Source organism: Antechinus flavipes, chromosome 3, assembly GCF_016432865.1.
Source record: "Antechinus flavipes isolate AdamAnt ecotype Samford, QLD, Australia chromosome 3, AdamAnt_v2, whole genome shotgun sequence".
Taxonomy (NCBI): Eukaryota; Metazoa; Chordata; class Mammalia; order Dasyuromorphia; family Dasyuridae; genus Antechinus; species Antechinus flavipes.
The window spans coordinates 175105419-175124867 of NC_067400.1; the positions used below are offsets into that span (position 1 = coordinate 175105419).

The 19449-nt window shown below is 32.7% G+C and overlaps 1 protein-coding gene across 1 annotated transcript in view; it reads right to left on the reverse strand.

The window, feature by feature from the left end:
• Positions 1-280: 280 nt before the first annotated feature.
• CCDC138 (coiled-coil domain containing 138) overlaps positions 281-19449 on the reverse strand; it is a 75091-nt gene continuing 55922 nt past the window's right edge. Inside the window, exons 14-15 of the mRNA XM_051984275.1 lie at positions 2599-2737; positions 281-802 (exon numbers count right to left, since the gene is read on the reverse strand). Coding sequence (XP_051840235.1) covers positions 637-802; positions 2599-2737 — 305 coding nt within the window. The 3' untranslated portion in view covers positions 281-636. The remainder of the gene's footprint in view (positions 803-2598; positions 2738-19449) is intronic.

Consider the following 19449-nt stretch of genomic DNA (forward strand, 5'->3'; position numbering starts at 1 on the left):
GGTACTAGTCTTCTCTAAATATAACCTATTCCCCAGTAATGTGCAAAAAGCTTATTAGAGAACCAATAATATTATATAATCTCTTTGTGACTAGTCAAAGACATACACCTAGTGAGAAAAATCACAAACAGGCATTCCTAGAAATTATAAAGTTTTCTCAAAGTATGATATTCAGAAAAGCTCATGACAAGAATATAGCTAGTAAACAAAGGTGAAAAGTGGCTTCTACTTAAAAAAAATTTATTTCAGAAAATGAAAAGACAACAAGCTCAAACCCTACTTGCAAGTTAATATCAACTTTATTCAGAATTAATAATCACATAATTTTAAAATGATTTTCCTGAAAGACTTGTACAAAAAGTAACCTTTACTTTTACAATTACCATGAACTCTGAAAGTCTGGTCTATTATATTGGCTAATCAGTCTTTGAAAAAAAAAGTATTCTAATTGTTCCACAATATCTATTTATTTAATTAAAAACAAAAATATTTAAAATGTTAACCATTTGTCCTTCATGATAAACAATGCTGTCCTACAACATGTTTTAAAACTTCACTTAGCAAAATTTTAGTCACTCTGGTCAATCTTTCAAATTTTACAAATAAGTAACATGCATAGAAAAAAAATAACCTTGTCTAACTGCTTGCAACAGTAACAAGGGAATTACACTTAGTTAAACCCAAATTAAAGAGAGTTGAATTAAGGTTGATACAAAGAAAGATATGCTCTGGATTTGCCGTCCTCTGGATTTCTTGAAGCATCAGATGAAGTGTGAAGAGTTCAAAGAACTTCTTATTACTCCTGTAAGAAATATTTTTCCATTAAATTATTAATCATGTACAATGTCAATAATGATATAAGAAATAAGTTATCTAGTAACACTAAAAATAAAAGAATGATAGAATTCCCTGGGAATTTTAATGAACTGCAATCACAATAAGTATCAACAGTGCCATTTAGAAGTACAAAAAGACTAATGCAATTTTAGCTTACATAGAGGAAAAAACAATGTTTTTTTCTGTATATAGGCAATTATATGATTATAAAGTCAACAAAATTTTGTTGAACTCTGAACCCTAATTACATATTTATGATAATATGCTATTTTGTACAATGTATTTTGGGAAAGGACCTGACAAACTGCAGAGTTTGGGGAAGAAGAAGAAAAGAATTTCCATTAGACAGCAACCATGGTGAGGAACTTTGATACTATATTACCAGTTGAATGAACTAGCAATATTTCATCTAAAGAAAAGATGAAACAAATATGGGGGGTTTCTTCGAGTATTAGAATAGACTTGTTCTATCTGACCTCAGAAGACAATCTGTATCAGTGAGAAGAAACTGCTGAGACAAAACAGAAATGAATGTAAGGAAAAAATTCCTAACATTTAGGAAGTGGAATAAGCTACCTTGGCTGTGAGTGGGCTTTCCTTTACTAAAAGTCTTTGAGCCACAACTACAGGGACCACTAATTAATAATCTTATTAGGAATTCCTATATAGATACAGAATGAGCTCTGATATCCTTTCCAATTCAGACTCTTGTTATTCTGAATTATGTTCCTTTTATAAAATTAGAGCCCCAGAATTGACTACCATGTTTTTTATCTAACTTCTTATATTTGACTTAAATTCCAATACTCTCATTGCAGAGATAAAAATCTAGAGGTTTTCAAACATTCATCATTCATCACCTCTCCCCCACTGACTTTTCCCCCTAAACTCCCAGGCAATTTTGTCTGCAATAAGAATTAGATTTTATATATTTCAAATTTTCTTGCCATGGTACATTTATTTTATGTGAGAAACCATGAATGACCTTATGTACCCATCAATTTCAATATAAAAGGTTTTAATTTGCATCTTTGGCTTCAAAGCTTTACTAAAAAATTCGAGAATTATACTGTTCCCAGCCCTTTATTCAAATTTTGTTCAAGTTGTTTATCTCAGTTTGAAATGGGCAGATCAAAAACAGGAAATTTAATAGTAATGCAGGTGAAGCCAAGATTTTATAGATGAGGAGACTAAGATGCAGAAAGGTTAACTAACATACCCAATGAATAGCTAGGAACAGCTAGCTAATATGTCAAGTGAGATATAAACCCAGCTCCTGACTCCCCTTCTAGCCCTCTTTCCACTGCAGCAGGATACCTCTTCTACACCAGAGGTGTCCAACAAACAAAATTAAATGAAATTAGGAAACGTTTAACAAAATAAAAATACAATACACAACACAAACATCCTTTTCTACTTGAGTCTGACACCACTGCTCTAATTTTACCCTCCCCATTAATTTTTAAGAGCATTTTTGGGAACAAGGACTTATAGATGTAATCTAACATTCATCTTCACTGCAAAGATAAAGAAAAGGATACCCAAAAAATAAAGTAACTTGCCCAGGGTAATACAAGAAAAATTAAGATTTCAACCACAGGTTCTTTGACTCTAAAGGCAGACTTATTTTCATTATATTTTACTGTCTCTACTAAAGCATTTTCTTGTGATAAAACAAATAATAAAATTTGCCTAAGTTTAAAAGAAGGATGCTAAGAGAAGTGTAAAGAGAAAAACACTATAAATGAACAAAGTCTTTACTTGATTTTGGAGAGTTTCTGAAGTATAATGCTGAGTTTTTCCAATATTTGTAGATCAAGTTTAGGGTGTCGGAGTAGCACAGAACAAGTACGAAAAAACAGTATATTGCTACAGGCTTCTAGGAAAGGCTGCAAGAATCCTATTAAAAATAAAATGAATTGTGTTAATAATGTACAATAATAAAAACTAGAAACTACATGTTTTTGATGATTTTTACTTGATTTTAAACTTTTAAAAAATTTTAGCGCAACATTGGATCAATGGTCTTAGAAAAAGAGTCGAGTGAAATTAATCTAGTCTAGTTTTTAAAAAAAAAAATGAAAAAACTAAGGGCCAGAGAGGCTAACTGGTCTAAACCCAGTTTCTTAAACTGTGATTCATGACCCCAAAAGGGATTTCATAACTGATTGTGGGGTTTGCAAAATTTGTGATTATCAGTAAATGTTTGATTTGTATACCTGTTTTACATACTTAGATAGCCAGGGCCATACAAAAATTTGGAGGACAAAAAGAGGTTACAAATGGAAAAAGTATGAGAAGCCCAAACCTAACCAAGTCAATTAAGTAATATATAGCAAAGTTGAGATTTGAACTCATCTTTGCTGACTCTAAATCCAATGTACTTGCTTCATATTGCTCTAAATCATATTGCCTCTAAATTATTACATTTGGAGAGTGCAGGGAGAGAAGAATCTACTATTTAACTTTTTTCTCCATTTTTTTTTTATTTGCTGAGGCAATTGAGGTTAAGTGACTTGCCCAGGGTCACACAACTAGGAAGTATTAAGTGTCTGAGGCCAAGTTTGAACTCAAGTCCTCCTGACTTCAGGGATGGTGCTCTATCCACTGCGCCACCTAGCTGCTCCTTTCTCCATTTTAAAAACAGTTTTATTTAAAGTTTTGAGTTTCATCTTGTCTCATCCTTATTCCCTGCCTTTGACCCTCCCTGAGACAGTAAAGCAATCAAATATTTGATTATACATATGCAATTATGTAAAATATATTTATATTAGTCATTTACAAGAAACCTTGAATAAAAGAAAAAATGAAAGTGAAAAACGGCATGTTTAGTCTATTCAATCAACATCAGTTCTATCTCTGGAAGCAGATATTAATCCTTTCATTATTAATCCTTTGGGATTGTCTTAGACCACTGTCTTTTTGACAATAGTTATTCACAATTCTTCATGGAATGATATTGCTATTACTATGAACCTCATTTTCCTGGCTCATTTCATTTTACAATGCATCAGTTCAAGTCAGTCTTTCCAGGTTTTTCTTGAAAGTATCCCATTTGTCATTTTTTTATAATACAACAATATTCCATTATAATCATATACCACAGCTTGTTTAGCCATCCCCAATTGATGAATATTCCTTTGGTTTTCAATTCTTGGTCACCACAAAAAGAGCTGCTAGAAATATTTTTGTGCAAATAGGTCTTTTTCTTTTTGGATGTCTTTGGGATACAGACCTATAATAGTGGTATTGCTTATAGCCCTTTGGGTATAGCTCCAAAATGCTTTCCGGAATCGTTGATCAGTTCAGAATTCTACTGACAATACATTAGTGTCCTATCTTTCACACATCCCCTCCAACATCCATCATTTTCCTGTTTTTGTCACATTAACAACTTTAATAAATGTGGGTTGGTATATCAAAGTTGTTTTAATTTGCATTTCTCTGATCAATAGTGATTTAGAGCATTTTTTCATGAGACTTAATAGTTCAATTCTCTCTATATATGAAAAATGAGGCTGTTATCAGAGATACTCGTTGTAAAATCCCCCCTTTTCTTTACAATTTTGAACTTTTAAAAATTTTACATAATCAAAATTATCCATTTTATATTTTGATAATCCTTTTTATTATATTCTTTGGTTCTAAATTCTTCCCATATCCATAAATCTGACAATCAAAATATTTCAAGCCTTCTTACTTTGCTTATATAACCCTTTATGTATAAATCACATACCCATTTTGACTATCTTGGCATACGGTGTGAGATGTTAGTCTATACCTAGTTTCTGTCATACTCAGTTTTCCCAGCAGTTTTTTTTTGTCAAATAATGAGTTTTTGTTCCAAAAACTTTGATCTTCAGGTTTATCATATACTAAATCCCAACTTCTTAAACTGTGGGTTGTGACCCCATTCATTATCTCATAACTGAATATGGAAGTCATGAAATTATAATTATCACTAAATGTTTGATCTGAATACTTAAGTTTATACACCCATATACCTGGGGGCACACAAAAATTTCTTGGGTGAAAAGAGATCCTGAGTGGAAAAAGTTTAAGAAATTCCGTACTGATTGTTATTATCATTTACTATGATGTAATTCATACCTAACCTATTTCACTAATCCACCATTCCACTTTTCAGGTCATCAGATTTTGATGACCACTTTATAATACAATTTAAGATCTATATGGCTTGATCATATGAGTTCACATCTTTTTTCATCGATTCCCTTGATATCTTTTAAACTTTTGTTTTTCCAGATGAATTATTTTTTTCTAGTTCTATTATTTTTCTAATAGTTTATTTGGTATGGCACTGAATAAAGATTAATTTCAATAGAAGTCATTTTAATTTGCTTGACCTACCCATGAGCAATAAATATTTTTCCTAATTGTTTAAATCTGACTTTGTGTGAAAACTAATTTATTTATAATTGTATTCATACAGTCCTTAGGTATGTCTTGGCAGGTAAATTCCTTAGCATTTTATACTGTCTACAATTATTTTAAATGGGATTTCTCTATCTCTTGCTGCTGAATTTTGTCGGTAATACATAGAGAGACTGATGACTTATGTGGGTTGTATTCTGCAACTCTGTTAAAAATTATTTCCACTAGTTTTTTAGTTGATTATCTAGGATTTTCTAAATATAACATCATATGATCTGCAAAGAATGATAGTTTTGCTTCTTTATCACTACTTTTAATTCCTTTTTTCTTCTCTTATTGCTATAGTTAACATTTCTAGCACAATATTAAATAATATAGGTTATATGATCATCCTTGCTTCACTGATTGTAATGGGAAAGCTAGCTTATCTCCCCCCTTAGTTGTTTGCTGATGGTTTTGATAAATATTACTTATCATTTTAAGTTAAGGCCCATTTATTCCTGTACTTTCTAGTACTTTTAATAGGAATGGGTACTATATCTTGTTAAAGTCTTTTTTCTGCATCTCTTGAGATAATCATATAATTTCCATTGGTTTTGTTATTGATATGGTCAATTATGCTCAGTTTTCCAAATACTAAGCCAGCACTGCATTCCTGGTAATAAATCCTATTTGGTCAGTGTGTGATCCTGATGACATATTGCTATAATCTCTCTACTAGTATTTAAATTTTTAGCATCAATATTCATGAGAGACTGGTCTTTAATTTTTTGTTTTGGCTCTTCCCAATTTGGGTATCGGCACCATATATGTTGTAAAAGGAATTTTGTAGGACTCCTCCTTATAAATTATAAACTACTGCCCCAAATAGTTTACATAGTGTTAGGGTTAAATGTACTTAAAATGTTTGGTAGAATTTGCTCATGAATCCACCTACTCCGGGGGATTGTTTCTTAGGAAGTCCATTTGCCTTTTTTTAAGATTGGGTATTTTATTTCTTTTGGGTAATTTGCATTTTTGTCAAATATATTGGATATAATTAGATAAGCAAGCTCCTAACACTTGTTTTAATTTCTTCATTGGTGTTTAATTCAATTCTTTCATTTTTGATGCTGTATTTGGTTTCCTTTTTAAAATCAAATTAACCAATAGTTTTAAGCTATATTACTGTTTTTTAAAAAATAAAACCAGTTTTTAATTTTATTAGATTTCAACGGCTTTCTTTCAATTTTATCAACCTCTTTTGATTTTCTGGATTTCCAATCTGGTGTTTAATTAGGGATTTTTAATTTCTTCTTTTTCTAGGTTCTTTATTATTATTATTATTATTATTATTATTATTTTAATTGCATGCCCGATTCACTGTTGTATTTTTTCTCCATTTTATAAAATTTCCTCTAGTATTTCTCTGGCTGTCTTCCATAAATTTGGTATGTTTCTTATTTTCTGTAATGAAATTATCAATTGTTCTTTGACCCATTTTTTTTTTAGGATTAAAGCACTTAATTTCCAATTAATTTTTAATCTCCCTTTCCATTGCTTATTATTGAATGTAATTCCTAATTGTTCATAATTGAATTATGATCTGAAAAGCATTTGTTTATTACTATAGCTGTTTTTGCTGCATTTAGTTATGAGATTTTTCTGTTCTAACATGGTCAATTTTTTTGTAGGTACTATATACTACTGAGAAAAAGGTATATTCCTTACTATTCTCATTTAATTTTTAATTTTTGCTAGGGGATTCATTATATCTAACCCATAATTTTATTCACCCACTTCTTCTTGTTTATTTATTTATTTATTTTTGGTTATATTTATCCAGTTAACAAAGTTGAGGTCACCCACCACTATTTTTTAATCTATTTCTTCCTGTAACTCATTCAATTTTTCCTTCAAAAATTTAGTTGCTATACCATTTGGTGCATATATATTTTGTACTGATATAATTTCACTGTCTATGGCACATTTCAGCAAGACACAATTCCCTTTATCTTAGATTATTCCTTTTGCCTTGTCTGAGATCATAATTGCTGCTGCTCCTTTCTTTGCTTCAGCTAAAGTGTAATAGATTCTGTTCCAGTCCCTTACCTTTACCCTCTATCTCTGTACTTCAAATGTACTTCTTGTAAACAACATATTGTAGAATTCTGATTTTCAGTCCATTTTTAGACTTCTCTACCTTTTCTCTCCTCACAATTATTTTACTTTTGATCACTGCTTTTCCCAATATAGCCTCCCTTTTGTCAGTCCTTCTCCCCCTCTTTCTATTGTCCTCATCCTTTTTTACTTCTTTATAAGATAAGCTAGATATCAGCATCCAACTGAATATGTATGCTATTCTCTCTGAGCCAATTTTGATGAGAGTACTTTTCTTGCCATCCTGTCCCGTATCTTCTCCTCTTTAGTCTCCCCACTCCTTCCAGTGCAATCATCCTCCCTACTACTCCCTTTAGCTTTTTGGGAGAAAGGGATAATCATCCCATAAAAGTCACCTTTTATTACAACCTCTGCACATACTACTTCTAAAATTGCTCTTATAGTTATTAAATTTGAGTTAAAATACAAACAGTTTAACCTTAGTGAATTGTTTATGTTTTTTACCTTTTTATGTTTCCTTTGAGTCTTGCATTTGGAGGGCAAATTTTTTATTCAGCTCTGCAATTTTAATTAGAAATGCTTAAAAATCCTCTATTTCATTAAATATCTATCTACTCCCCTCCCTCTAAAATTCTGCTAGGTAGATGATTTTTTACTGTAATCCTCACTCCTTTATCTTCTGATATATTATATTACAAGTCCCAAGGTTCTTTAATGTGGACACTGCCAAATCCTGTGTAATCCTGACGGCCATAGTTTCTCCTTGATCAGTGAGTCTAGAATTTGGTTATGATGTTCCTGGAAGTTTTCATTTTGAGAATCTCTGTGGTGGTAGATTTCTTCTCATTTCTATTTTGCTCTCTGGTAATATTATATCAAGGAATAGTCTTTGAAAACTTCTTGAAAGATACTGCTTCACAAACAACTCACTTGCCTAATGGGCTGCTGGTCTGTGGTAAAATGGGGCCTCTCTGATAGACTGTCTCAAACTCGCAGTCTCACTGCATACCCTCTGCTATGAGGCTAGCTGCTGATACTGTACTTGGCTGTCACTTCCATTTCACCCCAGAGACAGATACCTTTCTTTCTGTGCTTTCCTGCTCCTAGACCAATTCTGAGGAGTTTTTTTTAAAGCTCTTTGGAGGGAAATTTGGGAAGGTTTTTGAGGATTCCTTCCTCACACAACCATCTTGGCATTAGAAGTCTATGATTGCATTTTAAATGAAAGTACCATTTATCTTTCAACAAATGCTATAAAAATCAAGGTTTTCTTAAGAAGTTTTCATCAAACCAGAATGTGCTAAAAATTGTTTTGTGACAAATTCTTCTTCAATTAATCTAAGCTAAAATACTGAATTTCCCTTGTTAATGCTATAAAATTTCCTTAAGAATAAGCTAAATGGATTACAGAAAACTTAATGAGGAACTTAAAGCACCTCAAGTTTTCCAAGAATTGCTTGCATAACTTATGACTATTTAAATTTAAATAGTAGCAGGCAATGAGATGGGGCAGTGGATAGAATACTTAACTTGAAATCAGGAAGATTCCTCTTCATGATTTCAAATGTGACCTCAGACACTTTGTAACTGTGGGCAAGACATTTAACCCTGTTTAATTCAGTTTCCTCATTTTTAAAATGAGCTGAAGAAGAAAATGGCAAATAACTCCAGTATGTCTGCCAAAAAACAAAACAAAACAAAACCCAAATTGGGTCACAAAGAGTCAGATACAACTAAAAAAAAAAAAAAAACTGAATGACAACATTAGGTATCAGACAACCTGAAAAAATGTGTGTGTACACATAGAGAGATAAATATGAATTAAAACAAGTTCAGGGTTTAAATTTAAATAAAAATTTTTTTATAACTCAAGTAAACAGAAAATACTGGCTAAAAATCTTTTCAAAAATCCAGAATTCTTTTATTAATAAATTGAACTAGAAAACTCTCTAAAAGTGTTTCCATTAGAAAAGGAAACAAAAGAAATTAAAACAAAGACTATTTTAAGAACAATACTGATATTTCCATAATAATAACAAAAGTGTAAAGACTTTTCTGGGGGGAAGGCCAGGTAATTGGGATTAAGTGATATGCCTAGAAATACACAATAACATATGACTTTGGACTTACTTTTTAAGTGTTAAGTTTCTATACTTCAGTTTCTGATAAAATAAAAATGATATTCTTTTTACTACCTGCTATACAAGGAAGTCTTAATTATATACATTTCAAGACAGTATTCAAAGGGTGCTATTTGAAAATGGACACTTTTTTGAACTAAGAACACTAATTCCAGTCAAGCAGAAGAAAACCAAGCTAAAATGAGTTGAGGTGAGAGAGAGTGTCTAATGTGAGGAATAACAAGGAAGCTGGTATCACAGTAGAGGATATAAGATGAAAGAAGATTAATGAAGGAGAGTGGGCAAGGTGAAGGTTATGAAATTTGATCCTACAGATGACAAGAACCCAGCAGAGTTAACTGAGAAAGACAGAGACAGAGGGGGAGAGAGAGAGAGAGAGAGACAGATAGACAGACACACACACACACACACACACACGGTCAGATCAGCACTTTAGGAGAATTATTTTTACAAATAAGGAAAAGATGAACTGGAATGGGAAGACCAGTGATATGCAAAACCACCAGTTGTGTACTGCAGTAGTCCAGGCAAGAGGTTCTGTCCTAGAGTGACAACACACAAAAAAAAGATCCCTAAGTATTTAAAGGGTTAAAATGAAAAGTGTCTGTATTCTAGCAATGGGGATCAAGTCAAGGATGAAATAGTAAGGAGACAAATGACCAACATTTAACATAATTTTTCTGGAATATCTGGTTTAATTTATAAATCTTGACTTTCAGGAAGAAGTATGAATAAGATATACGCTCAGTAAAGAAATAGGCCTTTTGTTTGGCCACTGATTAGTCTTTGATCATATTAAGAGAGATGATTCTTGCATATCAATAAATGAATATTAGATCACATATTAGAAAATAAATCATCTATGGAGTATATTCATAAAGACTAGGTACATTTAAAAACTTTAATAAATCAGATTGTATAACCTATAACTGATTGCTTACCATCTCAGGGAGGAAATGGACGGAGGAAGAAAAAGAATTTGGAACTCAAAATTTTACACAAATTCTCCCCCCCCCAAAAAAATAAATAAATAAATCAGTTTCAGGTACTGTCCATTAACATGTAAACAGCATTTAAAAGTTATTATACCAGGGGTGGAGCCAAGGTGGCAAAATAGAGGCAGGAATTCACCTAACCATTCCAAATTCCTTTAAATTATGGCTTAAAACAAATTTTAAAGCATCAAAACACCCCAAAAAAGAGTAGAACATTTTTCAGCTAAAAACAACTTAGAAGTTCAGCAGAAAAGGTCTATGACACCAGGATGAGGTTCAAAGGGTAGCTATGGCTCAGGTCTGACCTCTAAATCAGTGGCTTCCAGACCTCTCAGCTGAGGGACACCAGGGAAGACCTGGAAGGTCAGCAGAAAAGGTCTATGGAACCAGTGTGGGAGTTGAGTGGGCAATGCCAGAATAGGCCTGGCCCCAGCCCCATCATCAATGAGGCAGGACCTCTGAATCAGCAGCAGTGCTGGAGACTTCTGGATCTCTCAGCCTTGGGACACCAGGGAGGACTCGGAAGGTCATTGGAGAGGGTCTGCGGTAAAGGGGAATAGGCTAGAAAAATGAGCAGAAAACAGAAAGTTTCTGACCACTGAAAGTTATGATGACAAGGAATATTAAAACACACATTCAGAAGATGGTAACCAAGTCAAAGCTCCTACATCCAAAGTCTCCAAGAAAAATAAGAATTGGGCACAAGTCATGGAAGAACTCAAAAGGGACTTTGTTAATCTAGTAAGAGAGATAGAGGAAAAATTAGGGAAAGAATTGAGAGAGATGCAAAAGAAATATAAAAAGCTAATGAAGAAAAGAATGCCTTAAAAATCTAAATTGGCCAATTAGAAAAGGAAGTACAAAAGCTCACTGAGGAAAACAATTCCTTTAAAAACAGAATGGAGCAAATGGAAGCTAATGGCTTTGTGAGAAATCAAGATACAATAAAGCAAATGCCAAAAAATGAAAATATATTTTTAAAATGTGAAATATCTCATTGGAAAAAACAACTGACCTGGAAAATAGATCCAGAAAAGATAATTTAAAAATTATTAGTCCACCTGAAAGTCAATTTTTTTTTTAAGAGCCTCGACATCATTCTTCAGAGAAAAAGGTTATCATTCAATGAAAAAAGAGGACTTTCAAGCATTTTTGATGAAAAGATTAGAACTGAATGGAAAATCTGATTTTTTCTTAAAGGACTCTGGAAAAGCATAAGGAGGTAATGAGAAAAGTGATATCATAAGCGATTTAATACAGTTTATCTGTTTACATTCCTACATGGGAGGATGATAACATTTAATTCATTATAAAGTTCTCATAATTACAGCAGTTAGATGATATATATATAGTCAGAGGGCACAAATGTGAGTTGAATATGAAGAGATAATGTCTTTTTAAAAGAATGATGAAATTAAGAGGTAAGAGAGGAATGTACTTGGAGAAAGGGAAAAGAAGTAGAATGGTACAAATCTCTGCCATATAAAAAAGACAAGAAAAAGAGGGGAAAAGAGGGAGGAGAGGATGAATGAATTTTATTCTCATCAGAATTAGCTCAAATAGGAAATAATATATCCACCAGAGACATGAAAATTTATCTGTGGGATATGGGGAGAGGGGAAGGTAATAAAAGGGAGGGCATATTAGGGGAGAAAGTGGTCAGTAGCAAAACCCTTTTGAGGAGGTACAGGGTAAAAAGAGACAGAATAAATCGGGAGGAATACATAGAAGGAATAGTCAAATTTATATTAAAAAAAATAAGAGCCATGCCCCAATTGACAAATGATCAAAAGATATGATGTATTCCCAAAGGACTATAAATTCATGCATATCTTTTGATCTAACAATACCACTAGTAGGCATGAATACCCAAAGAGATTTGGGGGAGGGGGAGGGTAACAAACCAAAACAAAAGGAAAATGACCTATGTGTATCAAAAAATATTTATAATAGCTCTCTTGTCAGGGCAAAAAAAAATCGACAATTGAGGGGATGCCCAATAACTGGGGAATGGCTCAATAAACTGTGGTACAGATAATGGAATATTCTTATTCTCTGGAGATTGATGAACAGAATGCTCTCAGAGGGGAAAAAAAAAACACCTGGAAAGTCCTCCATGAACAAAGTAAAACATACTATATACAAACAGTAACAGAGTTCTATATGAACAGCTGTAGGTGACTTTGCTATTTTCAGCTATTCACTACAACTACTCTGAAGGACTTATAATGAAAAATTCTATCCACACCCAGAGAAGAAACTGATTGTGGCTGAATAAAGACCAAAGTATTCTCTTTCTCTATCTTCTTTTTAATTTAATTTTTCTCAAGAGTTTTTATTTTCATTAGGGTGGAAGATCTATATTTTCTTTCACAATTTGACTTCTGTGGAATTTTTTTTGCATAACTTCATATATGGTTTCTTAATTGTAGGTGGGGATAAGGGAGAGAACCTGGAACTCACAAATCTTAAAAATATGTAAAAAAAATGTTTTAAATATAATTAGGGAAAAATTAAATAAAAAAGCTATTAAACCCTGAAACTACACAAAAATTAATTTTCATTTCAGATTTTATAAAAATGAAAAATCACTACCACAGATTAGAAGGAGAAAAATGTCATATGGCCAGAAAAATTAAAACTAATGCAAGTGTCACCACTGAGTCTTCTATTTCCCTGAACTCTGGCATCTAGTCACCTTCCTTTTACTCATACAGCGTTTCACTCTATTAAGTCCTTTATCCTTGTTTCTTCAAAGCTCAGCTCAAGTGTCATCTATTCCATGAAGCTGTTACTGACTTTCCTCATAACCAATTCATTTCTTTTTTCAAATTACTTTGTTTTTATTCCAGTACAATGTGAGCTTATTGATGGCAGAGACTTTTTTGTGATTGTATCCCCAGTGCTATATTTTAAATAGGCAACTCATTAATTAATTAAAAGGTATCTGATAAATATTTGTTGAATTGAATTGAAACAAATACATAAAATAAAATACTTAGATTACATGAACTCTAAGATATCTTCTATCCTTTAAATCTATAATCTAGAGAGTTTATAAATATAAAAATCAAAATTACTAAAATTCAAAAAGCCTACCTCAAGAAGTAATTATTATTTACTTATCCGCATACATATTGTTTCCTCTTAAAATAACATAAGCTCTTAGAAAGACTGTTAATTATTTTCATTTATGCCTTTGGCTCAATGGGTAAGTCAGGAAAATCTAAATTCCAACTTGGTCTCAGGCACTTCCTAGCTATATGACTCTGGGCAAGTCATTTAATCTCTGTTTGCCTCAGTTATCTCATCTCTAAAACAGGGACAGTAACAGCTACTTTGCAGTTATGGTGAGGGCCAAATGATATATATTTGTAAAATATTTAGCACAGTGCCTGAACCTAACATTATGTTAATGTTAGCTATTATTATCATCACCATCTTTATATCCCCAATACCATACTTGACACTTAAATATTTATAAAACTTTTGAAAGAGAACAGAACCTTATGAAGAATGTGCCTATAAACATGAGTGTGAGTATCTATGTATATATAGAAAAGAGGGGAAGAAAAGGCAGGAAAGAACAGATGCATGCTAATTTCCAAAGTAAGATGAATTTCCAATATAAAAAAAAACTAATAGTTTTAAAGAAATTAATATGGTCTATCACATCTGAAATCAATTAATAATCAGTCAAAAAACAATTATTAAATAAATATTTAAATACATATGTATGGGCCAGATACTGTTTAATGCTGGAAATACAAAGAAATGCCAAAAATAGTTTTGTTTGTGAGGAGAACAACTCAATGGGGAGAACATGCAAATAGCAAGGCACAGATAAGCTATATAAAGGATAAACTGGAAATAATGAACAGAATTAAGATGGACTGAGAAAGATATTCTATGGAAAATGAAAATTTTCTCTGGGACTTGAAGGAATCCAGGAGGCCAAGATGAAGAGACTTGACCAAATCAGGCCATCCCAACTCAGTGTGAGAACTGGCAGCATCTCCAGCCCCAGAGTGGAAATCTAGTAATGAGATCCTTGTCTCCTTGCAAAGGAAGCTTGGGACAGTCTCCCCTGTGCCCTACGAGTAGAGCTCAACTTAAAAAAAAGAGCAGAAAATAAAAAAGAGCCCTCACTATAGAAAGTTACTAGGGCAATGAGGAAGATTCGAATATAAACCCACTTAGAAGAAAACAGCAATGAGAAAATATCGTAAATGTGAAGCCTTAAAGGGGAATATGAATTGGTCTCAAACTCAAAAGGCTCTCTTGGAAGAGCTCAAAAAGCATTTAAATCAAATAAGGGAGAAAAAAAAAGTTGGGATAAGAAATGAGAACTATGCAGGAGAATTATGAAAAAAAAAGTTAACAGCTTGGAAAAGGAAACACAAAGATTAACTGAGGAAAACAATTCCTAAAAAAATTAGATTAAGCAATTTGGGGAGGGGGGAGAATCCACTCAAGAAAACAATTCCTTTAAAAGAAGAATTGGCCAAAGAGAAATGGAGGTTTAAAAAACTAACTGAAATAATTCATTAAAAATTAGAATTAGAGAAGTAGAAGCTAATGAATGACAATGAGAGATCAAGAATCAAACAAAAACAAAAACAATAAAAAAAGGGAAAAAATAGAAGAAAATGCAAAATACCTCTTTGAAAAAACAACCAATATAGAAAACAGAACCAGAAAAAACAATATCGGAATTATTGGGCTACCTGAAAACTATGATCAAAAAGACTAGACAGCATCTTTCAAGATATCAAGGAAAACTGCCCAGAAATCTTAGAATCAGAAAGTAAAATAGTCATTGGGAGAATCTACTGATAATTTGCTGAAAGAGACCCCAGAATGAAAACTCCAAGGAACATTGTAGCTAAATTCCAGAATTATTAGGTCAAGGAGAAAATACTGCAAATAGCCAGAAACAAATAATTCAAATATTGAAAAGCCACAATTAGGATTACTCAGGACTTAGATGTTTCAAAATTAAAGGATCGGAGAGCCTGGAATATGATATTGTAGAAGGCAAAGGAGGTCAGATTATAGCCAAGAAAAAAACTTCTCAACAAAATCATTAAGCATAATCTTTTTTTTCCCCCCGAGACAGTAAGTGACTTGCCCAAGATTACACAGCTAGGAAGTGTTAAGTATCTGAGGCCAGATTTGAACTCAGGTCTTCCTCACTTCAGGGCTGGTGCTCAATCCACTGTACCACCTACCTGCCCCCAAACATACTCTTTCAGGGAAAAAAATGAACATTCAATAAAATAAGAATTTTAAATCATTTCTGATGAAAGGACCAGAACTTAATAGGAAATCTGAACATCAAATATCTAAGACTCAAGGGGAAAAAAATGTTGTTTAAAGGCTAAATTTTTACATCCCTATATAGGAATATGATACATATATGCATATATATAATATATCTTATTAAACATAATTACTGTACATATAGTAAGTCTATCTTTGTTATGGCAGTTGGAAGGGGTATATAGACAAATGGCACAGGTAGAAGTTGACTCTGATTGTGATGATATAAAAAGGAATTAAGGGGTTAAAAAAAGGATTGTACTGGGAGAAGAGGAAAGGAGATGTAAAATAGGGTAAATTACATCACATGAAGAGACACAAAAGATATTACCATAAAGGGAAAGAAGGAAGGTGGATGAGTATTGTTTGAAACTTAATCTCATTGGATTTGGCTCAAAGAGGGTATAACACACAGTTCAGTATAGAAATGTATCTTGCCCTACAAGGAAGTAGGAGGGGAAAGGGGAAAAAAAAAGGGAAGGGGGCTGCTACAAGGAAGAGCAGATTGAGGGAGGTGGGAGTCAGAAGCAAAACACTGATGAGGAGGGAAAAAGTTAAAGGAGACAGAAAAGCATAAAGAGGGAAAAATAAGATGGATGGAAATACATAGCTAATAATCATAATTGCGAATGGGATGGGAAGAACTCTTCCAAAAATGGAAATGGATCAAAATCCAGAATTCTACAATATATTGTTTAAAAGAAACACATGTGAATCTGAGAGATACACACTGAGTAAAGGTAAAGGGCTAGAATACAATATACAATCCTAATCTCAAAACAAGCAAAAGCAAAAATAGATCTAATTAAAAGAAGGAAGAAAATTTACATCCTGATAAAGAAGAGCAAATATATAATGAAGTAATATTGATACTAAGCATATATGCACTGAGTATTACAGCATCCATATTCTTAGAGGAAAAGATGGGAAAAGACAGCAAAATTATAATAGGGGATCTCAGCCTCCTTCTCTTGGAAATAGGTAAATCTAACCACAAAATAAACAAGAAAGAAGTTAAAAAGGTGAATAGAATTTGAGAAAAATTAAATATGATAGACCTCTGAAGAAAACTAAATGGGGATAAGGAATATGCCTTTTTCTCATTAGTACATGACATTTACATAAAAATTGACTATATATTAGGGATTAAAACTCTCATGATCAAATGCAGAAAGGCAGAAGTATTAAATGCATCTTTTTCAGATCATGATGCAATTACATGTAATAAAGGGTCATGGAAAAACAGAAAAAATTAATTGAAAATTAAATAATCTAACCCTAAAGAATGGGTGGGTCAAACAACAAATCATAGAAAAAATAACTTCATCCAAGAGAATGACAATAATGAAATAATTATACCAAAACTTATGGGATGCAACCAAAAACAGTTCTTCGGGAAAACGTTATTATCTCTAGATGCTTATATGAATAAAATAGAGAAAGACGAGCTCAATTGTTGGAATCTTTACAAACTGTTAAGTCATTAGAGTTGATAGAGACAATAATTATCTAATTTAGCATGGTTCAGTATCATTGATCTAATTCTACAAGGAGATGTTTTGGACCAGAACCTGAAATAAGGTACTAAGTAGAACTAATTGATACAATGCTTGTGTTCACACTTTTAGAGAGCTCATATAAGCAAGAAGTATTTAAGGACTCATTAGAGTTCACATGTTTGGGAGATTTCAGGGTTTAGTATGAGATATCCAAATTCACACCTGGAGAAAACCCATAATCCCACTCTCTGATATATAAGAAGAAAGCAGAGACCCAGTTAGGAGAGTTCAGCTGAATTAGATAGGAGAGAAGCACTCTGGTGCAGACACAGAGCCCTCTGGGAGATTGAGAGCCCAAAGCCCTCTCTCGGAGGCAAGACAGATTCAACTTAGTGCTGGCTCTGGAGGCTGAAGAAAGCAGAGGCAAAAGCAAAGGACAAAGCTGCAAAAGCTCTTAGAACCAAGCAGAGAGATAGGCCTCAATTAACCGGGCTATTTTGGAAGTAGAAAATAAACATTTGCATTTTTACCAGCTGGCTGCATTTTGGGTGATTATTACTTTTAACTGAAGCTAAGGCTGCCTTCAGAAAACCTCCCCGAGAAACCTGCTTTCTCTCAGAACCATCTTATATTATTATCTTAAAGAAGAAAAACTCTAACACTCAATGCAACTAAAAAAGCTAGGAAAAGAATGAATTAAAAACTCTCAAATGCCAAATTAAAAATTCTGAAAACTAAAAGAGAGATTAATAAAGTTGAAAAAAAACTATTGAACTAATACATAAAACTAAGAGTTGGTTTTATGAAAAACAATAAAATAGATAAACTTTTAGTTAATTTGATTGGAAAAAAAGAAAACCAAATTACCATTATTAAAAATGAAAGGATTGAACTTACCTACCACCAATAAAGAGGAAATTAAAGCAATAATTAGGAGCTATTTTGCCCAAATGAACAATAAATCTGACAATCTAATTGAAATGGATAAATATTTATACAAATATAAACTTCCCAGATTAACAGAAGAGGAAATAAAATACTTAAATAACTCTTAGAAAAAAGAAAGTGAACAAGCCAATTTCTCCCTAAGAAAAAAATCTCCAGGACCAGATGGATTTACAAGTCAATTCTACCAAACATTTAAAGACCAATCAATTCCAATATTATACAAACTATTTGCAAAATAGGTGAAGCAGTTATACCAAATTCCTTTTATGACAACAGATGATGCTGATACCCAACCTAGAAAGGGTTAAAACAGAGAAAGAAAATCATAGGTCAATTTTTCTAATGAATATTGAAATAAAAATTTTAAATAAAATATTAGCATAAAGATTACAGCAATTTATCATCAAGATAGTCCATTATGATGAAGTGGGATTTATATCAGGAATGCAGAGTTGGTTCAACATCAGGAAAATTAATGGCAAAATTGTCCATATTAATAATAAAACAAAAATTCAACAGATGCGGAAAAAAACTTTTGACAACATACTGCACCCATTTCTACTAAAAACACTAAAGAGCACAAGAACAAATGGAATAAATAGTATCTATCTAAAGCAAGGGGAGAAGCTGAAAGTGTTCCCAATAAAACAAGGCTGCCCCCCTCTTTGTAGTGGCTAGAAAGTGGAAAATGAATGGATGCCCATCAATTGGAGAATGGCTGGGTAAATTGTGGTATGTGAATGTTATGGAATATTATTGTTCTGTAAGAAATGACCAACAGGAGGAATACAGAGAGGCTTGGAGAGACTTACATGAACTGAAGCTAAGTGAAGTGAGCAGAACCAGATTATTATATACTTCAACAACAATACTGTATGAAGATGTATTCTGATGGAAGTGGATTTCTTCAACAAAGAGAAGATCTAACTCAGTTTCAATTGACCAATAGGGACAGAAGCAGCTATATCCAAAGAAAGAACACTGGGAAATAAATTATATGCATTTTTGTTTTTCTTCCTGGGTTATTTTTACCTTCTGAATCCAATTCTTCCTATGCAAGAAGAAAACTGTTTGGTTCTGCACACATATATTGTATCTAGGATATACTGTGACATATTATTTAACATGTATAAGACTGCCTGCCATCTGGGGGAGGGGGTAAAGGGAGAGAGGAGAAAAGTAAGAACAGAAGTGAATACAAGGGATAATGTT